The sequence below is a fragment of the Pipistrellus hanaki genome (assembly GCF_964339955.1).
Source record: "Pipistrellus hanaki genome assembly, chromosome: 3".
Lineage (NCBI taxonomy): Eukaryota > Metazoa > Chordata > Mammalia > Chiroptera > Vespertilionidae > Pipistrellus > Pipistrellus hanaki.
Window position 1 is genome coordinate 35,892,380 of NC_140505.1, and position 24,909 is coordinate 35,917,288.

Below are 24,909 nucleotides of genomic sequence, written 5' to 3' on the forward strand. Positions count from 1 at the left end.
CCTTTTCCATCTGATTTATTTCATTTAGCATAACACTGTCAATATTCACCAGTGGTGTAGCTTGTGCCAGAATTTCCTTCCTTTTTGAGGCTCAATAATAGTCCATTGAATGGATATACCACATTTCGTTTATCCATTCTTCCATCATTTGATACTTGAGTTGCTTCTACTTTATGGCTACTGTGAATAGTGCTGCTGTGAATATGGGTGTGTAGATGTCTGTTAAGAGTCCTTCCTTCCATTCTTTTGGGTATATATACCCAGAAGTGGAATAGCTGATCATATGGTAATTCCATGTTTAATACCTTCATTGTATTTTGCTTACACATAATATTGCAAACATTGCAAATGTTGTAAACAGAAACATCCTTGCAATGTGTCAGGTCAGGTGAAAGCAGCTGAGGTTTCCTAAATGCTTTAGATCAGTGGTCATCAACCAGTGGTCCACAGACCACTGGTAGTCCGTGAGGTCCAAAAGGTTGGTGACTGCTGCTTTAGATAACTGAGAGTCACCTCAATGCTTTCAAAATGTGGTTGTGTGCACGATGGTAAGGGAGATAAAAGGTTAAGAGCTAGGGATGACCTGTACAGATGAAGGAAGTCAGTCTGTTAACCAAGTTCTTAATGATCTGGAACAGTGCTCGCTTCGGCAGCACATGTACTAAAATTAGAATGATACAGAGGTTAGCATGGCCCCTACCCAAGAATGAAAATTCGTGAAGCATTCCACATTTTGCTTTTCTAATATCCGTGGGTGGGGAAACGAGGCTGGATAAGGAAGTACCTTAATCAAAGTCCCTCCCATCCTCAAGCCCCATCCCTAATTCTTTCTTCAAAAACAAAAAAATCTGGGACAATCAGTCTACTGGATTAATTTCATAAATGTAAACAACAGGTATTTATTGAGTGCTGACAGCCCAACAGCTTCCAATCTTGGGGTGTGGATCTATCTCTTTTGGGATTGTCTGTACATTGCTGGGTCCCTGGTGCACAAAGTATTCAACACATTGGTTGGATACCCTGTTCACAGGTCATAATGTGAATACAGAACTGATCAAAGAAAGAAATGCATTGCATTAGACCAGGGCTGGGGAACCTTTTTTCTGCCAAGGGCCATTTGGATATTTATAAACACCACTCATGGGCCATACAAAATTATCAACTTAAAAATTAGCCTGCTATATTTGGTCAAACATTTCATTAACTCCCCCCACTGCCTCGGCAGGGCCAGACCAAATGATTTCTTGGGCCTTACATGGCCCGTGGGCCGGGTGTTTCCCACCAGAGCATTAGACAAACAAGTTAATGATATGATCAGTATTTAAGTCCTAATTAGCATCCAAATTAGTTTATAATCATAATTTAGATTTAGAGGAAATCAACCTATTCCCACTGGGCTATTTTAAAAGTCAGACCTGGGCTTTAAACATTGCAATAACATCCCTATAACTAAACCATTGAAATACCCAAAAGAGAATGACATCATCAAAGTAATATGAGTAAGTCTCTCCTTTACTCTTCGCTATAATGTGTCAGATAAAGAAAAAAGATGGTCTGGAGGTCTGGAGGAAGTGAATGGTGCGCTCACAGAGGAGAAGAGGAAAGATCTGCACATCACTGTGCGTGAAGACGGCTTAGCACTTCCTGAGGGCTGGGTACGGCCATCAGAGCACAGCACCGGCTTCCTCCAGAAGTCAGTGAGCACTACAGACACAGAAGTATTTCTCTACACATAAGCTTTGGTTTTGTTTTATAAATATAAAATTTATGGAACATATAGGCATTCTACATGTGTTTATGAACACTATACATTATTATATTAAGTGCACCAGTTAATAATGAGGACTTTATAATAAAAGAAAATACAATAATTTTAAGAGAAACATCAAAAGTGCTTTATTCAAAGTAATGTCCATCACTAGCTACACATTTTCCCCATCTTTCAGGTAATTTGTGGATACAGTTCCAATAGAACTTTTCTTGTTTTGAGGCAAACCATTCAAGACTCAATTTTCCACTTGTACATATGTTTTGAAGTACTACTCAGAAAGTGCGTGTGCCATCGATCGGAACAAGTGGTAATCTGAAGGAGCAAGGTCTGGTGAATATAGCAGGTGGATTAATACTTCCCAGGCAAGATCTTTTAACGTGTCTTTAACTGGTTTTGAAGTGTGTAATGGTGCGTCATCATGAAGCAAAATTACTTTGCCGGGTCTTCTGGCATAATCTGGTCGTTTTACAATCAAAGCGTGGTTCAAATTTATTATTTGTCAGTAGTGATCAGTATTAACAGTTTCACCTGGTTTTAGGAGCTCACAATACACCACACCTTCCTGATCCCATCAAACACAGAGCATTGTCTTCTTTCCAAAGTGATTTGTCCTTGCAGTCAATGTTGATGGTTGACATGGATCAACTCATGATTTTGTGCATTTGGGATTCTCAAAATAAGTCCAATTTCATCACCAGTCACAATTTGATGCAAAAAAGACTTTCTTTTGTGCTGTTGAAGCAACATTTTACGGATGACTTTTTGGTTTTCCATTGTCTTTCATTCACTCATTTTTCTTCTTATAAATCTTTCCCATTGCTTGTGATAGGAAATTGTTTGCTGAACAATGTTTAATATTTCTGCAAGTTGTTTTTGAGTTTGACACGCATTTTCATCCAATAATACCTGTAATTGTTGGTCTTCAAACTTTTTCGGTTGACCTAGATGTTCTTTGTCTTTCACATAAAAAATCATCACTTTTAAAGCATTTAAACCAGCGTTTACAAGTATCTTGAGATGGAACATGTTCACCATAAACTTCCCAAAGTATACAATAGCTTTTTCTTCAAAATAAAGTAATGAATGAAAACTTCCTGCAAATGCTCTTTTTTTTGGCACGAAATTCAACATTTTTAAGTGTAAAAATATCTATGATGTTAACACCTTCAGAAAATTTGACATATGAAGTTTTGAAGCTTGTTGTCAATACAACAAAATAGCATACATATCAAATCGCATATATATCAACATATGTGTAAATCCACCTATTGAAAAAAATCCACATTATTAACCTGATACATATATAACCACATATATACCTGGTACACTAGAGGCACGATATTTGTGCACAGAGGTTGGGGAAGTCCCTCAGCCCAGCCTGCATCCTCTCACAATCTGAGACCCCTTGGGGATGTCCGACTGCCGGTTTAGGCCCGATCCCACAGTCCCCGATCTCACAATCCAGGACTGCTGGCTCCTAACCACTGGCCTGCCTGCCTGCCTCATCACCCTTAACCACTTGCCTGCCTGCCTGATGGCTCCTAACCACTCACCTGCCTGCCTAATCACCCCTAACCAATATGCCTGCCTGCCTGATTGCTCCTAACTGCTCACCTGCCTTCCTGATTGTCCCTAACCATCTCTGCCTTGGCCCCTGCCACCTCAGCTTCATCTGGAAGGACATCCGGAAGGTAGTTTGGCTATCTGGTCTAATTAGCATATTACATTTTATTATTATAGATGTACAAGTTTTTTCATGCCTATTGATATATTAAAGAGAAGTTTCCAATTTGTGGATAGGAGAAGACTAAGGTCAAATTCTCTATTCTACTCTAAACACAAGATGAGTTTTTGAGGGGAAAAAACAAATGCTTTGCATGAAAGCAGATTTTTAGCCCTGGCCAGTATTGCTCAGTGGTAGACTGTCAGCCCCTATACCAAAGAGTCTTGGGTTCAAATCCAGGTCAAGGGCACATACCTGGGTGGCAGTTCTACACCTGGCCCCTGCTGGGGCACATATGGGAGGCAACCAATAGATGTGTCTCTTTCACATCAATGTTTCTTTCTCTCCACTACTGCCCACCCCCCCTCACTTCCACTTTCTCTAAAAATCAATGGGAAAAGTATCCTCAGGTGAGGATTAACAACAAAAATTTACATGATTTTTCTGAATAAATCTCCTATAGAGAAAAGAATATATTTATGAAACGAATGGCATTCAAAGAGATCTACTCACTTAAAAAACAAACAAACAAAAACAAAAAACACAAGAGTTGTGAGGCAGGAAGAAATAAAAAAAAAAATCACCCGACTTCATATAAGAGGCTATGGTTAATCAAATTAAGGAAGCACTGTGGAGTTGGTGGCCCAGGAAATAAGGGGTGAAGGGGTAAACGGAAACACAAACTGAGTGGTGGCGCAACCTACAAAATAAAGATAAGCTTAGAACTACCGATGTTGGCATGATGGTCTGGATCCAGGGAAATTCCCATTTCCACTAGATCACACTTTTATGAGAAAGTATCATTTTCTTTTGAAAAGGTATATGCACATGGTTCCAGAAAGCTACCATAGAGTTCCTAGTGAAAAGCATTCCTCTCACTCATCTCACCCCTCTGTCCCCAGTTCAGCTCCGTGAAGCCCACTGATGGTATCAGCTCCTGAGTAACTGAGCAAAGTACTTAGACAGAAGGTCAGAAGCTCTCAGGCACCTCCCGATGCCCCACTAAATGAGCTGGAGCCATGAGGAGGCATTTTCCAGGGAGCATCTTAACCTTTCCCTACACACCTGCTCTAAGGCAGGAAACCTCAAGGCTTCCAGTGTTTAATCCGGAACTTGCAGGGAATTCTACAAGCAGCTTCCTTTTTCAATACTGAACCAATTTTTAAAAATTAAAAATTAAATCTTTATTGCTGAAAGTATCACATATGTACCTTTCCTCACCTCATTGACCCCTTCTAGCCTGCTCCCATCCCCCTGAGCCAATTCTTTAAAAGCCCCTAACAGCCCAGCCAGCATGGCTTGGTAGTTGAGCATCGACCTATGAAACAGGAAGTCATGGTTCGATTCTGGGGGGTGGGGGGGTGGGCCACATGCCAGGGTTGCAGGCTTGATCCCCATTGTGGGGCGTGGAAAAGGCAGCCGATCAATGGATGATCTTCTCTCATCATTGATGTTTCTATCTCTCTCCCCCTCTCCATTTCTCTCTGAAATTAAAAAATATATATTTAAAAATAATAATAGTAAGGAAACTAAATTTTTTAAAAACAGATGGAAAGACATGTGATGAAAAGCAGTGCCTAGCACATAATAAGTAGTTGTTGAACAAATGGGATGTGGCTCTAAAATCTGCCATACCTGGGTTCAAATGTTGGCTGCCGCTTATGAGGGTGCCTGAGCCCTACTTCACTCATGGGATAAGAATGGGGAAACACACACCCGCACATTGCTGCTGCTACATTGCTGGGACTCAGTGAGACAATGTGTGTGACGTGAGCAGAGGTCCCGACACGCGTTAAGTGCCGTGTAACTGACAGCTATCATTACTGCTGCCGTGAGCGATCAGTAACCTCCCACAGACTTTTGGTCACAGAGATCATTTGGAGACTTGGTCCCCGAGAGCACACAGGCTGTCACCGAAACATCTCTACATTTGCCCCATGCTGGGGTGAAGTGACAATTGACATGGGCTCACGGCTGTTTGACATCAACCTCGGCAACATCACTGAGGTCATGTCAACTTCCTCTGCACAGAGCGGGAGAATCCACAGCCCACACTGACACCGACAGAGCAATCCTGAGGGGGAAATCCAACTTTTCCATCATGAATAAGAAATTATTTGCTTTAAAGTTCTTTCATGCTGTGCTCAGAGGAACAAGAGAATGTATTGACTGTGTCCCACAAATACATCGAAAAGAAGAGCACTCAAACGTTGATCCTTGAGGTTTTATGTTTATCACTGCAGCAAATACACACCTGGCTTCAGTGAGGCCTTGGGGTAAAGGCCAGGCTATTTCTTTCTTTTATAAGAATTTTTGTGAGTTTATTTGAGCCAAACTGTCGACAATTGCCAGGAAGCAGAATCTCAACGTATTGAGATAATGACAGGTTTTGTGTGTGGTTTGTTTTTTTTTTACCTTGTTTTATAAATTACATAAAAGGAGGAGGTGTAAGTGGGTTATTTCATCCACAGAATGCAAAAACCTATGACCAGCGACATCTTCAAGCGGCGCAGTGTGGGAAGGAACACGGAGACTCCACACGGCCCAGCTGTGTGTGGAAGCTGTCTGTGGCTGGACTCTGTAGCACGAGGGCTGTCAGAGCATTGAACTGTGAAGGAGTCGCAACACCAGTCTGTCCCGCACCAACACAACCTCAGCACTGTCCTCGCGGTCCCACGTCCTGGGTCCTGTGCCCAACAAGGGGGGTTTACAAGTAGCCATTTAGCACCTTCCTTGAGTATTTTTACACTGTGTTGTTGCCTTTCCTGGGAAGGAGAAGAAACAAGAAGGCTGGAAAACATTCTCTCTTCTGTGCCACAATTTAAAATAAGAAACTGTAATCACTTTAGGTTTAAAAAAAAAAAATGGCAATGTTTAAAATCTCTTCTGTGTCAGGGACGAAGGAAAAAAAAATCTTACTCCTAAAAAATGACTCTTTCATAGAACATCGGGGTTAGTTTGTGAGTGGCACGTTTTTAAAACATTTAATCAGTGATCTGAATAAATGTCAACACCTTCTGGCGGTGTGCTATAAAACGTGAACCTTGTCAACAGCAACAGAGGAAGGTGACGCACTGGGGACACGGAGCTTTTATGCTGACACACAGTAATAATATAATTTTAAAATTTATCATCTGTTTAGCTGCAAGCAACAACAATTAATCTTTTTGACAATTCGTACAATGCTGGAAATAACACCTGGGAAGAAAAACAACGCATTCTAATTTCTACTCTTTCATCGTCTTCCAGGCCTCTATAGCTACAAATGCATAGAACGCCACACACAGTTAATTTTGTGATAAGGATTAAAATGTTAGCAAAAAAGTATTTCTCTTGTCACTGTGTGCCCCTTCTTGCCTCGGTTAATAAAATTACTTAACACAGAAAACTGTAAGTGAGAGCAAGTCCCAGAGGAGCTGAGGGCCTCTGAGGGTTCATTTCTGTCACGTCAAATGACATTTTATTCCCTAATCATTTAACCTATGACTTCGCATGACTAGATATAGCCTGAACAGAATTCTGGTGGGGGCCCAGAAATGACGCTAATTCCGCTACTGGAAACTCCATCAAAGCGTCACCATCCCGAGCCCATCTGATACCAAAAACTGAAAAAAAATATATAGCCAGAATAGTCTTCAAAATGTTTAGAAGCATATGAATATGTAAATGTTGTATGGATTGGTGTTTCGTGTGTCCTGTGAGGGCTCATAAGATTTCATGTTAAACCACATTAATATCCTTAATTAATCTCTTTCTTGTTAATATTAAACCAAATGCATCTTGCCAAATACACCTGCTGACCCAGTGGCCTGCTAACCTTGAGATTAAAAAAGCCGTGTGGTAGTCCTGGCCTGTGTGGCTCAGTCGGTTGAGCAATCTAACAGTTAGATTCCCAATCAGGGCACATGCCTGGTTTGCAGGCTGGAACCCCAGGAGCGGCTGTGCAGGAGGCAGCCAATTGATGGTTCTTTCTCAGAGATGTTTCTCTCTCTCGTTTCCTCTCTCTTCCTCTTTCTCTTTCAAATCAATAAAAACATATATTAAAAAGAGGTTTGGGTGAGTGGGGTAAAGTGGTAAAGCAGGGGTACCACTAGCACAAAAGAGGATCCAACTGAGACTAAAAATTACAAGCTTGTGACATTTGCAAATGAAATGAAACAGGAAGATAACAACAGCACTGTCAGCACACCTCTGTGCAGCCAGCCTTCCAGGACTCTGGCCTCCTTTAAGGAAACCAGAGTGCCACACTCACAACTCAGGGGTCTCCAAATCCTTATCCGAATCCCATGTTTTCTATTGTCACGTTCCTTAAGCATCAACTAAGATTCAAAAATAAGAAAGCAGCTCAAAGAGCGTGACTCAGTGGGTGAGATAGAACATTAAATATTCCGGGTCCTGGTTTAGGAAAACGCCAGCAGCAGAAATCCGTAGAAAAACATAAGCTCTGCTATAACTCACAGAGAAGACAGGACCAGAAGACGACATGGGTCATGAAATATACATGTGCACATTTGTGGGGAAAAACAGAGGTTGCGTATGTGTATCCGCTCTTCTTTCTTTTCCTTTCTTGCCCAAATCTGGGCCTTCTAGGAAGTATCAAGTTGGTTTTAACCATGTGCCTTGTGTCATATGTTGGGACCTGAATAGTGGATTTTAATTCCAGTAATTTGGAATTTTAAAAGCTGGTTTCTTATTTTTGAGTCTTAGTTGATGTTTAGGGAATGTGATGGCAGAAAGCACAAGGGATTCTGATAAGGATTTGAAGAACTCCTGAGCTCTGAGTGTGGCATTCTGGTTTTGGTGATAGCCTGCCATATGCCCCATAACTTTGCCCATGGGTTTATTAGAAATGACTGCAAAGTCTTTTTCATACGAGATTTGCAGAGGAGAGCTTGCCATTCAACACAGAATGTCAGGCTCTTTCTAACGGCTGCCTTACAGGCTATGGCTCTAAATTTACATTTTGAATCTCTAAACGGAAACTCATAAAGGCTTCCTTCATCCTTCGTTACTTACTCATGAACTGACCCCCCACAAGGAAGGGGCCCTGATGATATGGCACTCTGTGTGCACACTTGTGCAGCTGCTTGTGCAGCGTTCGAAACGGTAGCAGGAATTTGAAATACGGAAGCTTTATTTTGAAAGTCAGAATTCTAGATCTGCATGGGGACTTGGTTCTCCTTGCTGTGGGGTCCAGCAACCCAAGACCGAAGACTTCAAATTTGCTGACATCTGTGCTCCTGAACTGGGGACCCCCTATCCAGCTTCCTCTCGGTGCCTCACGATGCTTAGTCATCTCCCTAGCCGCAAGAGGGATAAACATCGCTTTCCACCAAATCCCAAAAGGGGTGAAATCCCCCATATTTAATTGATTGATATGGTTTTCATATCAATGAAAATTAAATAAATCAATATATTTAATTGATAGATAAAGTTTTCTTTCTAATTACACCTAGTATCAATATTAATATTTAAGTCTCAGGCCCGAAACAGAACTCTGCAGCTGGTGGGAAAGCGCTGACATCCACAGCACATTAGCAAGAGAGAGGACTCTTCAAACGTGTTTAATTACAGGGAGCCCCTCCCGGCATGGACTCAGAGAACAGTGATCTCAGAAAGCAATTTTCCACTGTGCTTCTCGGCTAATTAAAAAACAACAAACAAACAAACAAACAAAAAACAGGACAGCAGTCTGGACAAGGAGACAACGAAAAGCCACACGTTACAACCCAGGTAAAGGTATGTGTGAGCCTAAATGAGAACAAGAACTGCAGGAACCCAAAGGTGAACAACAGCCGCTTACAGCAGTGGCCCGGACGGATGGGTAAGTGCCTGACCGGCGAGTGACAGGCTGCCCCCTCACTTTGTGGCTGGAACACAGAAACGCCCTGGCCATCTGTTGTATCTGTAGAAACCCCCACCCAGGAGGAAGAAGAGGAGGAGGGGGGAGGAAGAGGGAAGGAGGGGGGGGGGGAGAAGAACGACGCCTTTGGTTGCAGCTGCAGTGACTATGCTCACAGCTGATGTGTGCTCCGTGGCACAGCCAGGATTTCAGGTTTCAGCCCTCGGTGACTGATCTCTCCCCACCAAACTGTTCTACCAGATTTCCCAAGTTTCTGCAGGAAATCTGTTGAAGGGGCGAGAGACATAGACATATAGGGAAGGAGAGATGCAGAGTGGCCACTGACTTTCAAATGAACTCAGTTCTCTGATGACTATTGAAATGCCTGCCCGATGGAGGAAGGTCCAGCGATTGGCTGCAGGTTTGCACCCGCCATAAATCCCGCTTAGCTTCCTTTCATTTACAGTTTATTGCATTAACATTTCTTTTGTGCTGGCTGCTGCTGGAAAGCTATTGTAAATTTGGGCAATTGCGACTTTTGTTCCATCTGTCCCTCCCCTCCTTGGAACTGTAACATCAAAGGTGGCCCATTCAGTAGAGGCTGCCTGTCTCTTAAATCCAACCTGAAATAGACGTTATTTCAGATCACAGGCTCTGAGTGAAAGGTGGAGAATAAATCATAGAGATGCTGCTCTAGTCTTCTGAGAAAGTCTTAAAATAAGCTTTCTTAAACCTCTTACGTAACACTCCAAGTCAAAGCCTGGAGAGGCATTTTAGGGCCTCCTTGTCCAAATCCCTCCAAAGCACACGTATGAGCCGTGTCAAATAGGGGCCAGGCACCCAAATGCCAGGGTTTCCACCAGCCCTGCCTCTGCGGGGTTCCTGTGGTGCTTAAAATAATCTCCCTTAAAGCATCTGCACCACCCGGAGTGGGTCCTGATGCTGCTGTGAGCGTGAGCAGCCCGGAGAAATCCCGAGATTCAGATGAAGGCCCCACAGCAGATAAGGAGGGTCAGCGACAAGTTGGAAAGCTCCTTGGGCAACACAGAGCTTGTATTCCTGACAAGCTGTCACTGGTTACAGGGAAGGGGGGCTCAGGTCTGAGAATCAGGAGTGTTGGTGACGTCATAGGCAAGGGGCACTGCATTACTCAGCTCCATTCTCAACGACTTTCTGAGAACCTACTAGTCACCTGGTGGGTGCTAGACTGGGGAGGAGGGCTCAGAGAGGAACAAGAATGATCCTGCCTCAAGAAACTTAAAACCTAGTGCAAGAGACAAGCCTAATGATAGCTGACTAAAGTTGCTTCATAATTAGTTTCATAACATAGGCACAAAACTTTATGCTTCCCAGTTCCTCAAAATGTGAAACACAGAGCCCTGGCTGGTCTGGCTTAGTGAATAGAGGGCCAGCTGGTGGACTGAAGGGTCCCAAGTTCGATTCTAGTCAAGGGCATGTACCTGGGCTGCAGGCTCCATACCAGCCCAGGAGATGACCAACCAACGTGTTTCTCTCACATCCATGTTTCTCTATGTCTCCTCCTCCCTTCCGCTCTTTTTAAAAATTCAATGGAAAAATATCCTTGGGTGAGGATTAACAAACAACAACAAAAATTGAAACATAGAGTTAACCTATAACGCAGCAATTCTACTTCTAGGTATACCCAAGAGAACCGAAAACATATGTCCAAAATGTACATTAATGTTCATAGCAACATCTATAGACGTAAAAGCCTAAGTGACGGTTAGGACCGAATGACCAGAACGAGCAGTCAACCAGTTGCTATGATGCGCACTGACCTTCAGGGGGCAGAGGATCAACACCAGAAGCATCAGTGTGCTCCCACAGCCAACCTCCCACAGCTGGCCGGTGGCGTAGGTGGCCAGTGTCTGTTCCTTCCACACCTGGCTGGCAACTGTCACCTGTGGCTGGGATGGGGAACTGGGAGTGGGTAGTGGCGGATCCCTTTCCCAGGATGGGGCTGAAGGCCGGCTCCTTCCTTGGGGCTGGCAACCAACCTCCCATGCCCCGTCCCTCTCCCTGGCAGGCTGGCCCTGATCGGGCCCATGGTCCCACCCCCATAACTCCCCCTGGCAGGCAGGCCCTGATAGGCCCGGCCCTGAGTGCCAGCCTGGCCTAGGGTCCCTACCTGTGCATGAATTCATGCACCGGGCCTCTAATTATTCATAACAGCCCCAAACGAAACAATCCAAATGTCTGTGATGGATAAACAGATAAATAAAATGTGGTTTTGTTTTTCTTTTTTACAAGGGGACATAATTTTGGCCACAAAAAGGAATGAAATACTGATCCTGCTAAAACAGGAATGAACCTTGAAAACATTATGCTAAGTGAAAGAAACCAGACACAAAAGGGCACAATTATACAATTACATGTCTATGAAATGCCCAAACGGGTAAATCTATAGGTTAAAAGGCAGTACCAGGGGAAAGGAAGAGTGGAACGTGAGAGTGACTGTCAGTGGCTGCAGGATTGCATTTAGGGTTGAAGAAAACGTTCTGAAATTAGAGAGTAGAGATTATGGCACAACTGGGTGAAGAGGCAAAAAACACTGAATTGTATTCTTTAAGAGGGTGGATTTCATAGTATTTAATGATATCTCAATAAAACTATTATTTTTAAATGCTATGGAAGCTTAGAGTTGGGAGTAATTGTGACTAAAGGAAGAGGGCTGTTAGTATTAAGAACACTGTAAGGCCCTAGCTGGTTTGGCTCAGTGGATGGAGCGGCAGCCTGCAAACTGAAGGGTCCCAGGTTCAATTCTGGTCAAGGGAACATGCCTGGGTTATGTGCTTAATCCCTAGTGGGCGGAGTACAGGAGGCAGCTGATCAATGGTTCTTTCTCATCAATGATCTCTCTCTCTTTCTCTCTCTCTCTCTCTCTCCCCACTTCATCTCTAAAATCAATAAAAATATATATTTTTAAAAAGAGCATAGTAAGGATCCTAAATACTTTCCTCAAATGATGAATGAATGAATGAATGAATGAATGGGGAAAAAATGATAAGTCACTGGATTCGTTGCTCACTTTGATACCTCCTGGCATGAGGAATAGATACTAAGTTTCCACTTTTTGAAACCATTATTACTTTGTCCTATTTCATTACACAAAATGTGTCTTAAACTTGGGGCTTTGAAAGCTCCTTCAGGGAATATCAATTGAGAGGCAAGAGGGGCCCCCGATCCATGACTACCTCCTGCAAAACAGGAATCAGAGTTTTCACATAAGAGCTGGCTCAAACTAAAGACCTAAAGATGTGCGTCTTAAAATTCATTGGTATGGCTTATTTATAGCTGTAACTCCACTTACGCATTAAGAAAATGGTCCTTAAGTCAAGGAAACAAGAATACTGCTTAAGTTTTTTGCTTTCAGTCCATTTGAAAACCAGAGTGCTTACAAATTTTCATGCTGTTTACCCTCAGAGCAACTAGGGAGAGGCATCTACCTGTTGGATGGACTGGGGCAGTGATAGTGGGCTAGAAAGTCAAAGCAGCAGTTCAAGAGTTAATTCCAGAAAGTGCTATTAACCCGTGCCTTTCTGCATAGTGTCTGCATCACCCTTCCGCCTCTAACCAAACAGGACACTGGAGGTCTCAGGAAGACAGAAAGCTTTTGTTGAAAGTAGGAGGTTGACAGCTATTTGTGATGAGGGGGTTTTTGTTTATTTGTTTGTTATTCAAATAGCTTTACCCCTGAAGAAATACAAAGGGAAAATGTCAGAAGTAAGTGATTAATTATTTTTTAAATTAGATGGGGTTCCCCTCTCCCCTCCAGTGAACTGAAAAGTAGGTATTGAAAAGGAATCTGCCCATGAAATGGTAGATTCTCCTACATAAGTAAGTTTGATATTAATTCTCTAAAAGAGTCGTGCTTGGGAGTCAGATCAATGACAGGAGGGTCTGTCTTAGTACCAACATCCTCAGAAGGGGGCTGTTCAGGAACATTCTCACATCGTGGCAAGTAGGACTGGAGCACTGATGATGGGAAAAGCTCAGGCTGGGAGAGCAATCCGGGTCTCTTACCTTCCACGCTGTGCAGTAGTAATGAGCTTCCTAAAACTACTTTTAACATTTAAAAAATTACATGCTATTGGGGGATAGGTGACAAGGCAGCCAGGAAGACAAGGGAAGATTCCAGAAAAAAAAAAGTCTACATCAACAACTACTTTCTTTTCATTTTTTAAAAAGGTTCCTTTTAATCAGCTCTTAAAGCAAAGACAGAAGCTGAAAACATTCCATGTAAATAAACAGCAAAGAGCTCCGAATGCTTAGCAGGCAAGAACACCGGAAAGAGCTTGCATGGTTGGTACCTACCACCAGGCATGGCCGGCTTTAGTGGATTTAACAATTAAAAAAAGAAAAAAAAGATGGCGCCAAGCTACCCGGGACCTTCTCTTCCAGCAGGAAAAAAATGGGTAAAACTTTCCATTGGGGAGGAGAGAGAGGGTCTAGAGAGAGAAAATGCTACTTAACACAACAATGTGGATGGCATTTAGGCTACATGCAAATCTCATCCACAGAGTTTACAAAGGGAATGTAATTTACTACTTAGAGGATATAACCGAGTTCAGTCTAAAGAGCTAATTAATTAAAAAAAAAAAAGTCTCAAAAAGAATGCAGAGTTAATTGCAACCCATCTTCTGGGCTACTTCAACTTGGTTCTTTATACTTGCTGTTAAGCAAAATTCCAAATATTGTTATAGCAATCATGTTTTGGTTACGAAAAGGCAAATTGGGTTTTCATCAAATTTAAGTCTCTTTCAAAAGAAACATTTGAAAAACTGAAGCTGCTTTTCTCCTCAGAACCTGTTCTGCGATGGTAAACATTGCAACAACTATAAAGGCTTCAATTTATAAAGTAACAGTAAGTAAATGTAACTTCAGTATGCTTCAAAAAGCATAATCTCATTTACAGATATAGTTGGGGACATGGGATGTACACCTACTGAGCTACCCAGCCATGGGGAAGATAGCATTGCTTTTCATCTCCAATTTTCCTCTTGACTTTTTCTTCCCTTAAGCATCCCTGCACGAAATAATTTTTGGTCTTCACTGATAACAAGAAGTTCTAGATAGATTATTTCTTTTGGGACAACCTGTCAATGGCTGTAAGGATACATTTCAAAACGTCCTTATGGCTCATCCCTAACCCTGAAGCTTGGTGAAGGAAAGCATGATGCTCTTTCATCTTTCAAGGTTTCAGTGTTTCTGGAACCCTGAACTTGAGAATGAACTATATCCCTTTTTCAATAACTAGGCTTAAAATGTCAAAGACTCTACAAGAGGTTTCTGACTGGAAGAAGATACTCTCTGAATTTGTATGAAGCCCTACGCACTAGCTCCTGACCCCGCTCCGCTTCAGCCAGGGCACTCGCTCAGGATGGGAAGGGCAGCCCTCGGAGGGTGAGGCTCGTTTTACGGAGAGCTCTCTGAAACCCGAGTTTGCAGACTCGGAAAATGCTGGTCTCACCTTGGCCACAGTCCCAAAGGGGCATCTGTACCACTGGCTTTTGTCAGAATGAAGGATGGTGCTGAGTAATTTCAGGAAAGCAACTCATCTGCCAGAATATGACTGCCAAGATATTTGGAATAATGTAATTTAGCATTTCAATGTAATTTTACTTTCTGACTTTACAAATAAGGAAAAAGTTGCCTTCTGGCCAGTACAGCTTTTGCTCGGTGCTTTAATTCCCAGGAGCAGCTCATTTCTCCACCCTCCATTCCATGTAGGGGCTGGAAGAGATAAACTGAGCATATTCTCTCTATGTCATCACTTTCTCATTCTCAGTTCACTTGTTATTCTCCTTGTAATGCCAAGTTTGTACACTAAAAAAAAAAACAAAACAAAAAAAAAACACCTCTGACTAAAGAAAGCCAAAAGAATTATATCATTAGCAAATGCAAATATGCTAATTAAGATAGAAATCTAATGCTTAAAAGTCCAACTTGTCATATGTAAAATTACTCTAATGACATATTCAAGAAGATTCTGGAGATTATGCTGCCAAGAAGGCAAATACATTTAAGGCAATCTTACAAAGTATATAAAATCACAGACTGTAAGATCCTGCAACTATTTTAATTTTAAAAGCTCAGTTTACAAATATATACCAATATTTTTCTCACTTTTAATCACTCCCCCACTGTTTTAGCATAAGAGCTAAAATAACCTGAACCACCCCCCTAAACACACACACAGCAAGTCTGTCACACGGATCTACAAAACAAAACACACGCAAAATGTATGAAAAAAGGAATTTTCAAAATAACCTCAAAGTGGTGAGAAAAAAGGTTGTAGTTTCTAGGTTTTAGGTACTAATACTTTTTTTTTCCCTGGGAAATTTTTACATTAAAGCAACTCTAAGTAAAAATGCATATAATTAAGGGAAAGACCATTTCTTCAAACAGATTGACTGTCTTTAACAAGTTTCTCTCTTTCTAGCTACTCAGATATGCTATATTTCCTAATTATCACCTTTTAAGGGCCATCTGGGCCCATTCCTCCCCATCAGGGGGCAATTCCATTTGCATTGTTCCTGGGTTTAGTCATGATCAAGTAGTCCGGTGGTAAAGTTCATTAGAAATTAGAACAGAAGCATTCAACCCAGCACAGTAAACCAAGTATGTGCTACTCAGGCGCCCACAGGAGAGATGATAAGCACTTCATACAGATTCTCACATAACTAATAAGTCTTCCCCATGCATTTTATCAAGTCGCTTAAAGAAACATGCAGCTTAGTCCCAGACCAGGTATGTATTGGAAATCTGATTAAGTCTTCTCATACTGCAAAATATTTCTCAATTAAGGCAACATAACTCTAGTCCCTTATGTGTTTTTGGTTCAAAAGTCTATTAAAAACCCTTTAATGATTCCCTCATTTAGCCTACCATTCACAAGCAGTATACTACTTCCTTCCTGTAGAGAACACACAAGAATTATCCTAATTGTATTTTCTGTGAAACGAACGCACATTACAGAGAAAGCGTATCCAATCCACAGACCAGTGCTAACGGGGAGAAGTTCCAAGGAGCATTCCTTCCGGTCCTCATCAGTAGATCATTCTATACATTCACACGCTCTTTACAAACATGTTTGTGTGCCAGAGGCAAGCTCGGGGCATGGCTGTGCCAGATATTTTAGGCAGAGCTGATTGGGAAAGGCCTGGTGAATTCGGGCAGCGGAATGATTGGGTTCCCGCTTCCTACCTCCTCATAAGGTCCAATACATAAAACAGGAAACGGCTACCTGCCTCATCTTGCAATTTCTGAGCCTGGCTTGCAATGGCCATCTAAATCTGAAATGCCAGCCCTATTGAGATCGAAAAGGAGCACACCCTGCTGAGGCCCACCACCCCACGGAGCTACACCTTAGTCTTGCAAATGAAGACAGCTGCAGCAGGCCTAATCTAGGCGAGGCAGGTGTAGCCCCGGGCTCTCCACCAGTGACCCTAGGAGCTCCGAGGGCTGTGAAGTTAAGAAGTCACTGTTATAAAAAGAACGATTTCATAGCCTCTCATTATCGAGGTTACCATGCTTTTTAAAGGAACAATGGCTTATTTCCTCCCATCTGTACCTTGATATTCTCCCTGCCTTTCTGAAATTCCCTTATTGAGATGGTCTCTAATTCTGACCCCAGCTGGGACACTTCAAATCCGCGGCTGTAGTTCACGCCTGGTGGTATTCATTCAATGCTATGGTACAAAAACAACTGGTCCTCTATTTTTTAAACCTATCCTAAAATGGACTATCCAGACATTACTAGAGATTTCAGGAGAAAACAATGCCTATAAGATCTTCCTGAGATTCAATAAGGAATAAAAATGATAATTCAATATTGCTTAGTAAAAAAAAAAAAAAAAACTACAGCAAAACAGAACCACTGAAACTGAGCCAACAGTAATTAACTCAAGAAGTGGCCGTTGAGTTCCCTCTCTTCCTCTTCCCCTCTTCTCTTTCTCTCTGAATGTATTGAAATAAATACATCTATGTCTGAGGCCAGTTCCTGATCTCCGTGTCCCCCAAAGGGCCGAGGAAAGGAACTCCAGAGGGAATAGGGTGCAAACCCCCAGCCCCTTAGAGTCCTCAGCTGAGCCACCAGCCAGGCGGATGCTGGGCCAGGCTGCTGAGCTGGGATGTGTGTGAGGTTCCTGGCAGAGACTCACCAAACCTTAAGGCTTATCCCCTGGGAAGGCCTCCCATCTGAAGGAGTGAAGTTTTGCTCAGCTGACGCTCAAGCTATGAAGGCTTTCATAGAAGAGGCGGTTGAAAACCCAAAACCTAGTACGTGATTTTACTGAAAGTCTGTCATTAAGTGTCATTTTTAAATTGTTGTTACTTTAAGGCATACTTTAAAAATCTGGAATTTGACATATTAATTTTGAAATAAAAAGATAAATATTTTTAAACATTTAGATTTTCTTGAATTATTTTAGAACCTGTTTCTCTCTTTTTTAAAAATCATTTCTACTATATTTTTCTACCCTTTACTTTTAGAATACACATAATAGGCTTTTTTTTTTTTTCAATTCCTATAGAACTGTTGAGTTTTTATAAAAGTATAAAATGTGAAACAAGTGCAGAAAGCTTGTACATGTACTGGGAATACCGGGCTACACCTCCATACCCATTACTTCTAACAATTTCATAAGAAGGAGCACATTTTCATGAGTTGTGTGATGTTTTAGCAACCAGACTCCTATGGGCTTTAATGGAAGTCACACAGCTAAAACTCCATGTACCACTTTGAAAATTTAAGAGTAATTGCTAAGTCCCCCTTAGAGGGTCATAGAAATACTAAAAACCAAAGTATTTTGCTAAGAACTTCAATTATGCCTGAAGGCTTACATCAGATTTTATAAAAATGATTGGTCACATATATAATGTTCTCTAATACCACTTTATTGGCTGGTTGTTCTCTTTATTAAAGGGGGTCTTTGTGAAGTCCCGTCGGAATGGAAACATACAGTACAGTGAACTTCAGTCCTCATGTTCACTTAACCCATGGCTCCATCTTACAGGGGAGGTGCGAGTGAGGAATAAATGGACTTGGGAACATTTCCTCTTATTTGTACACTCAGAGGGGATCGTTTAGTTCGCTACTCCATCAGGCTGGTAGATTTTGAAGAAATGCATTAAACCGTTGCAGATAATCCATCGCCTTGGTAAACGTGCATCCTAAGAATCCAGTTTGCCTGGCTGAGTCAGTACCACTGATCCTCTGCGTGGGCGCAGGGGCAATGCTTGTCTGAGAATCCCTGTGGTAGGAGAGCCTCTGGCTTTCCAGAATCATACACAAGATAGTTTATTAATGTGGGGGAAGAACCAGCATTTCTGCTTGAATTTTTAAATTAAAAACAAAATAATTTGAAACTAACAGGATATCTGCAAGGAAAGCACACACACACAAAAAAAAAACCTTCTAAATACCCTTTTGCATTTTATCATAGTTGCTCTATCATTGCTGCCCTCTCTCTATCTATTGATTGATGGATGGATGTTCCTATGTTATGTACATGTTTATTTTTTTCTCCTGAACCATTCGAGAGCTGCACCCCTTAACTCCTAAAAATGCTTCCCTAGACAAAGGACACTGTCCTCCACAATGTCAACTACAACATCAAATTCGGGAACTATAACACAGATACAATGCCGTTATCTATTCTACTGACCTTATTCAAATTCCATCAACTGTCCCAAGTAATGTGATTTATGTTGTGTGTTTTCTTCTGGTCCATGATCCAATCCTGAATCACTCATTGCATCTAGTTTGCATGCCTCTTTTAGACTCTAAATTGCAAATATCCTTCCTAAAGACTGTTCACAAATGATCCCTCATAATCTTCTGATGTTATGGCTCTGGTTTAAAATAATCACATGGGGAAAATTAAAGTGTATAGGGAAAAAATGTAATTATTTTTCTTCCTTTAATGGGATAAGAAAGAGCACGTAGTAAAACATCATGATAAATGTGATGTAGTTTCATAACAAGGCTGTCTATTTGGTTGAAGCCCGATGCAATGACTAGTGACACCAACAAAGTTGTCAGAGACTAGACCCTTAATCCCAGTGGCTCCCATATCTGTGCTGCTGGCCTGAGCGGTGTTGCGTGTGGGGCACAGGTATTGCCTATGCACGGAGTAGCAGCAATGGAGAATTACAAGAACCATCACCATTCAATGATACAAGCACACAGGGAAACTCGAGATCTTCTTAGGTATAAAACAAGCAAGCTTTCTTACTAATAGTGGCAAACTCGAGGCGTTGGCTTGGGGGTGAGAGTTTTGGTCTACAGCTGACCAGCCCTTGCCAATTTTTTCTGGAGGCCTCATACATAATTGTCTTTTATAAGACTTGGTCAATTTAAATATCATCCTTTCATTTTGACACAACAGGAATATGAGTCAGGAAACTGTTATTCTAACCCTAGTAATGCCATTTCATCAGGCTATGTTACTCACCTCCTAACTTGATTCACAAAATGTTTCATGTGTGATCTATGACATGGGAATATGTTTTCGATGGAAGGGTGCACTCTCCTCCTAGAGACCTGTAGGCATGAGTGCAGAGAAGGACAGTAAGTGCTCTAGAAGTCAAAGATGGCATCAGATATTTTCTTGTGAATGTGTGGAGGGAAACGTTGTTTTTAAAGAATGCCTTGCACTTGTAGTCCCAGGCATTGCCATTTTGAAATTCTCCCATTAGTAGGCCAACTTTCTCGTACCATTATCCGTGAAAACACCAGCCAGGAAAAGCTACTTTATGGCAGTTTGCTTTCAGCTGAGGTCATGAATATAAAATTTTCCAACACAAATATTTAAGAAAAGCAAGCCAAGCCCTGGCCAGGTAGCCTAGCTGGTTGGAGCATCATCCTGTACACGAAAAGGTTGCAGGTTCGATTCCCATTCAGGACACATACCTTGGTTGCTGATCCAACCCCCAGTCGGGGCATGTGAAGAAGGAAGCCAATCAATGTTTTTCTCTCACAGTGATGTTTCTCTCTCTCTTTCTCAAAATCAATAAACATAACCTCAGGTGAGGATAAAAAAAAAAATGCAAACCAAACATCCTAAATTTTTATATTAACTATTGCCCCCACAATAAAACATGGGCATTTATATACTGTTATCTAAATTCTAAGTATATGCACTAGACAGTAATATAGTACATAGACATTTAAAATGCTGTTTCTGACACCAGGGCATAGTTGGCCAACATTTTCTTTAAATGAAATTTAACAATGGGTACCTGGAAATCTGAGGGCAGCTGTTGAATTTTGTAATATAACTAACGGCTAGAGGAATCCATAGATATGCTTTCCTTCCCATTTCCAGCAGACATTCTCCCCTCCCTCTCCGTTTTAGAAACAGAAGAAATGTGGTTTCTATAAAGTGGGTTGTGGTTACTCATTACATGACACTTGGACAGATGTGTCATTTGCAGATATAACAGGTCTGTGCTTTACCACCCCCTACACAATTACTCAGATCACCATCTGAGGAGCTATAAGAGTGATTCAAAAGGTAAAAAGACAGTCCCAGCACAGTGGACATCTGAGTAACACTCTGGTAAACAGAAACACAGATCTGCCAAGTGAGGAAGACAAGCATAATACCCCAAAAGGCCGGGTGGTTTAATAGGAGTTCTGGGACATTAAAGAGCATTTCTTGAGGCCTAAAAGAAGTTCAATTCTCCCTTTATAATATGTATCCAGGGCAGAGTTTAATTAGCTGTACAATTTAGTTCACAAGGAACAATATATCAACAATATAAACTGTTAAAAAAATTTTTTTTTTTACAAATTGGTAGTTATAAAATAGTCAGAGGGATGTAAAGTGCAGCATAGGGAATGCAGCTAGTCAATAATACTGTAATAACTATAATGGTGTCAGGTAGGTACAAGATTTATTGAGGAATCACTTTGTAAGTTATATAAATATCTAACCACTACTCTTTTACACCTGAAACTAATATAATATTGAATGTCAAATGTAATTTAAAAAGTTTTTTTTTAATGTTAAAATATTCTGAATGAGAAAAATGAATCGCTGCATCCATGCTCAGTTTTTTCACTGCGTGGAGCAACAATGCAGCACACAGTAGGTCCTCATTAAATGTCTGTTAAGTGAGTGAATGCTAGAAGAACTATCCTGTACTTTCCTTTTTTTAAAGAGCTAGCCCTACATGAAAGCATTGGGAGAGTGAAATACTTCACACTAACTCTTACCTCCTACCTTTTCTTTAATTATACAAAAGATGATTGTAACAAATCCACACCAAAGCCCCCTAAAACAAACAAACAAAAAAAGATAATACTTCTCTAATTTTAGTTTGGTTACAGAAAAGGCAAATTGGTGCATAATTAACAATTTGTTGGTGCAAATTCATCTGCATCTTTTAATTGGTGTTAATTAGATTAGGACTAAAATTTCTTTAATCCTCTATCTTGCCTTTTTTGATGCAAACTAATTTTCTCAGCTGGATGTCAAAGTTTCCCATTAATTACACTTTTCTAACAGGAGTTTCTCCAACCACACAGACGCAGACATATAGACCAACAGCAGGTTTCAGAAAGGATGGACCTTTTGGGGGAAATAAGGAATGGTGAGAATTGACACTTGGAAGATAACTAGTGAATTTACCCAAATTCACTGGTGAAGCAAGGCTGTCTGAGCCAGCATTTGGTAGCTGTGAATAACACCTTGAAACGTAGCTGTGCCTCACGGTGCAGATGTTAGCCACAGACTTTTGGAAACAACGACCAAGTGTTGAGCTTTACAGTTAAGAAGATAACGCGCTTTAAATCCCCAAAATAACAATAGGCTGCCTTTGACTCTGTTACCTAGGAGCCACTCAAAATACTGGTAGACCCATTTCTAATGGAAAATGAACGCAAATGTAAACCATCTTAGGTGAATAAGTTCCACATTTCATTTGGTTTCCTCCGTATATTGTAACCCTTACACAATGGTTAACATGTCAGGTAGGAAAGCCACAAAATATATTCAATATCTTTTATGGCATGGTGACCTGAAATAAAATTTTATGTAGTTACGGATTTTTGATAGTTTTTTATCCATCACTTTCCTCTCACCATGTAGCAGTGATGATTGAAACCTGATGTGTACTGCAAAAAAAGGCTATAAAACATTTTATATACAAATAAAACAGTAGCCATTAAGTTTTGCTATGATGTCTGAGTAGATATTCAGCATGAAAACATGATAAAACAACTGTAAACTGATTGAGATCAAATGTAATTACAATGACTTGTCTCCAATGAATGACATGAACTAAACACAGTCACAGACTTCCCCAAAATTACTTTGGGCAAAAGACCAAGAGAACACTATATTCTTTCTTCACCGAAGGCATTTTGCCAAATAAATCGCAAACACACAAGCTTTAATAACCGCAGCCAAAAAAGCACTTGGGAACTCATTATGGAAATGTTTAAAACCACACACACAGACACACGCGCACACATGTACATGCACACATGTGATCATATTTGATAAATCTCTTTTGTATTAATATAATTCCACTGGGGGGAAAAGCCACATTTGAGATTTTAAATTGGTGCTCCCCAGAAGTGAATCCAAGGACTGATAAGCAATTACCAGTCTTTTTTTCTTTTGAAAGCAATGTATTTGACTGCCTTTCCTGGCATCTTTATTTTGGAGATGTTGTAAGAAAATCTACTTGATTTTTATGCAGCTAAAAGTAAACAATGACTTGCATTCTGAAATAACCTTATTTTCCCATAAGCCAATGCAGGTGGATTCTCTCCCGCACTCCCTGGCCTCTTTGATGCAGCTTGCTCTGGTACTGTGCTTCAGAACTGAACAAAGAAAAATACCCCTTCATTTAGCACCGCAGGAACACAACAGTAACTACGGTCGAAATAGCTCTAGGAACCTAGGGAGCTAGGACAAAACAGAAGATACTGTGTGCTCTAGGTTTCTATTCTTCAACTTTGTCCAATTTTTCATTTCTCGCCCTGAAATTCTGGCAATACTGATATAGGCTATTTGATGATATAAGCAAAAAAGTAGATATCCAATTTCACTCCTAAGTAAGCACATACCCCAGAAAATATACACTGAGTAGCCAGATTATTATGATCTCTGAACACATAATAATCTGGCCACTCAGTGTGTGTGTGTGTGTGTGTGTGTGTGTGTGTGTATGTCTGTGTGTGTGTACATATTAGAGGCCCGGTGCATGAATTTATGCATGGGTGGGGTCTGGCCAGGGGCAAGGGACATGGGCAGTTGGCGACCGGCCTACTGGTTGAACTCCTGGTTGAGTGGACAATCTGCATATTAGCCTTTTATTATATAGGATATACACTGAGTGGCCAGATTATTATGTGTTCAGAGATCATAATAATCTGGCCACTCAGTGTATGTCTACACAACTTGTGTTCAAATGTTCATAGCAGTATTACTCATAATAGCTAAAAAAACAAAAACAGAAACAATCCAAATATCCATCAACTCAACACCTGATCAACAGATAAGTAAAACGTGGTATCCCCATACAGTGGAACATTATTCAGCTATAAAAAATAAAATAAAGTACTGATATATTCTAGAACATGGATGAAACATTGCACTAAGAGAAAGAAGCCAGTCACAAAAGACCATATTATATGATTCCATTTATATGAAATTCCCAGAATAGGCAAAATCTTTAGAAACAAAAAATCAATTAACAGATGCCTAGGGCTAGAGAGTTTGGCAGGCAATGACTGCTAATGGGAATGAGGTTTCTTCTGGGTGATGACATGTTTTAAAATTGATTGCTGGTTATATAACTTATGAATAAACTAAACATCACTAAATTGCATACACTTTGAGTGAGTAAATTATATGATATATAAATTATATTTTAATAAAACTGTTTATATATATATATATATATATATATATATATATATATATATATATATCTTTATTAGATAGGATAGATATATATAAATAATAAAGAGGGAATATGCCAATTAACCATCATGCCCTCACAAAGATGGCGGCACCCACAGTCAATAAGATGGAAATATGCTAATTGACTGTCACACCTTCAAAGATGGCGGCACTGTCCCCTCAGCCCCCCAGCCGCCCAGGGCTGCCCGAGGCTCAGGTAACCAGGGCCGGCCGAGGCTTGTGCTGCTGGCAGTGGTAGCAGCAGAGGTGTGATGGGGTCGTGGCCTTCCCTGGATCAACAGGTCGCTTCCCACCCCTGAGGGCTCCCGGACTGTGCGAGGGGGTAAGCCGGGCTGAGGGACACCCCCTCCAGTGCATGAATTTTCATATATATATAGTTGGTTCCTTTAATGTGTATTCCAGTGTAAGCTGCTGGGACAATTATAAAGATTGAGTGCTCCAAATATAGCTTTATTTAAATTTTGTCCTCTCCTGAAGAGGAAGAAAATTAGGAAAAACCCATATTGCCTGTTAATCTGCTCTTGTTGAGCCAACCAGTGACCCATTCCCTCCCCATTGCCAAATCCAGTAACCAATTCTGTTCCCAAACTACTTGATCCATCAGCAGCAT

At 41.1% G+C, this 24,909-nt stretch overlaps 1 protein-coding gene across 6 annotated transcripts in view; it reads right to left on the minus strand.

The window, feature by feature from the left end:
* CLYBL (citramalyl-CoA lyase) overlaps window positions 1-24,909 on the minus strand; it is a 220,658-nt gene that overhangs the window by 137,006 nt on the left and 58,743 nt on the right. Inside the window, exon 1 of one of the 6 annotated variants that reach the window (XM_084880295.1) lies at window positions 19,815-19,880. The exons of the other annotated variants lie outside the window; for them this stretch is intronic. Coding sequence (XP_084736421.1) covers window positions 19,815-19,843 — 29 coding nt within the window. The 5' untranslated portion in view covers window positions 19,844-19,880. Of the gene's footprint in view, window positions 1-19,814; window positions 19,881-24,909 lie in introns of those variants that run through there. 6 annotated transcript variants of the gene reach the window in all.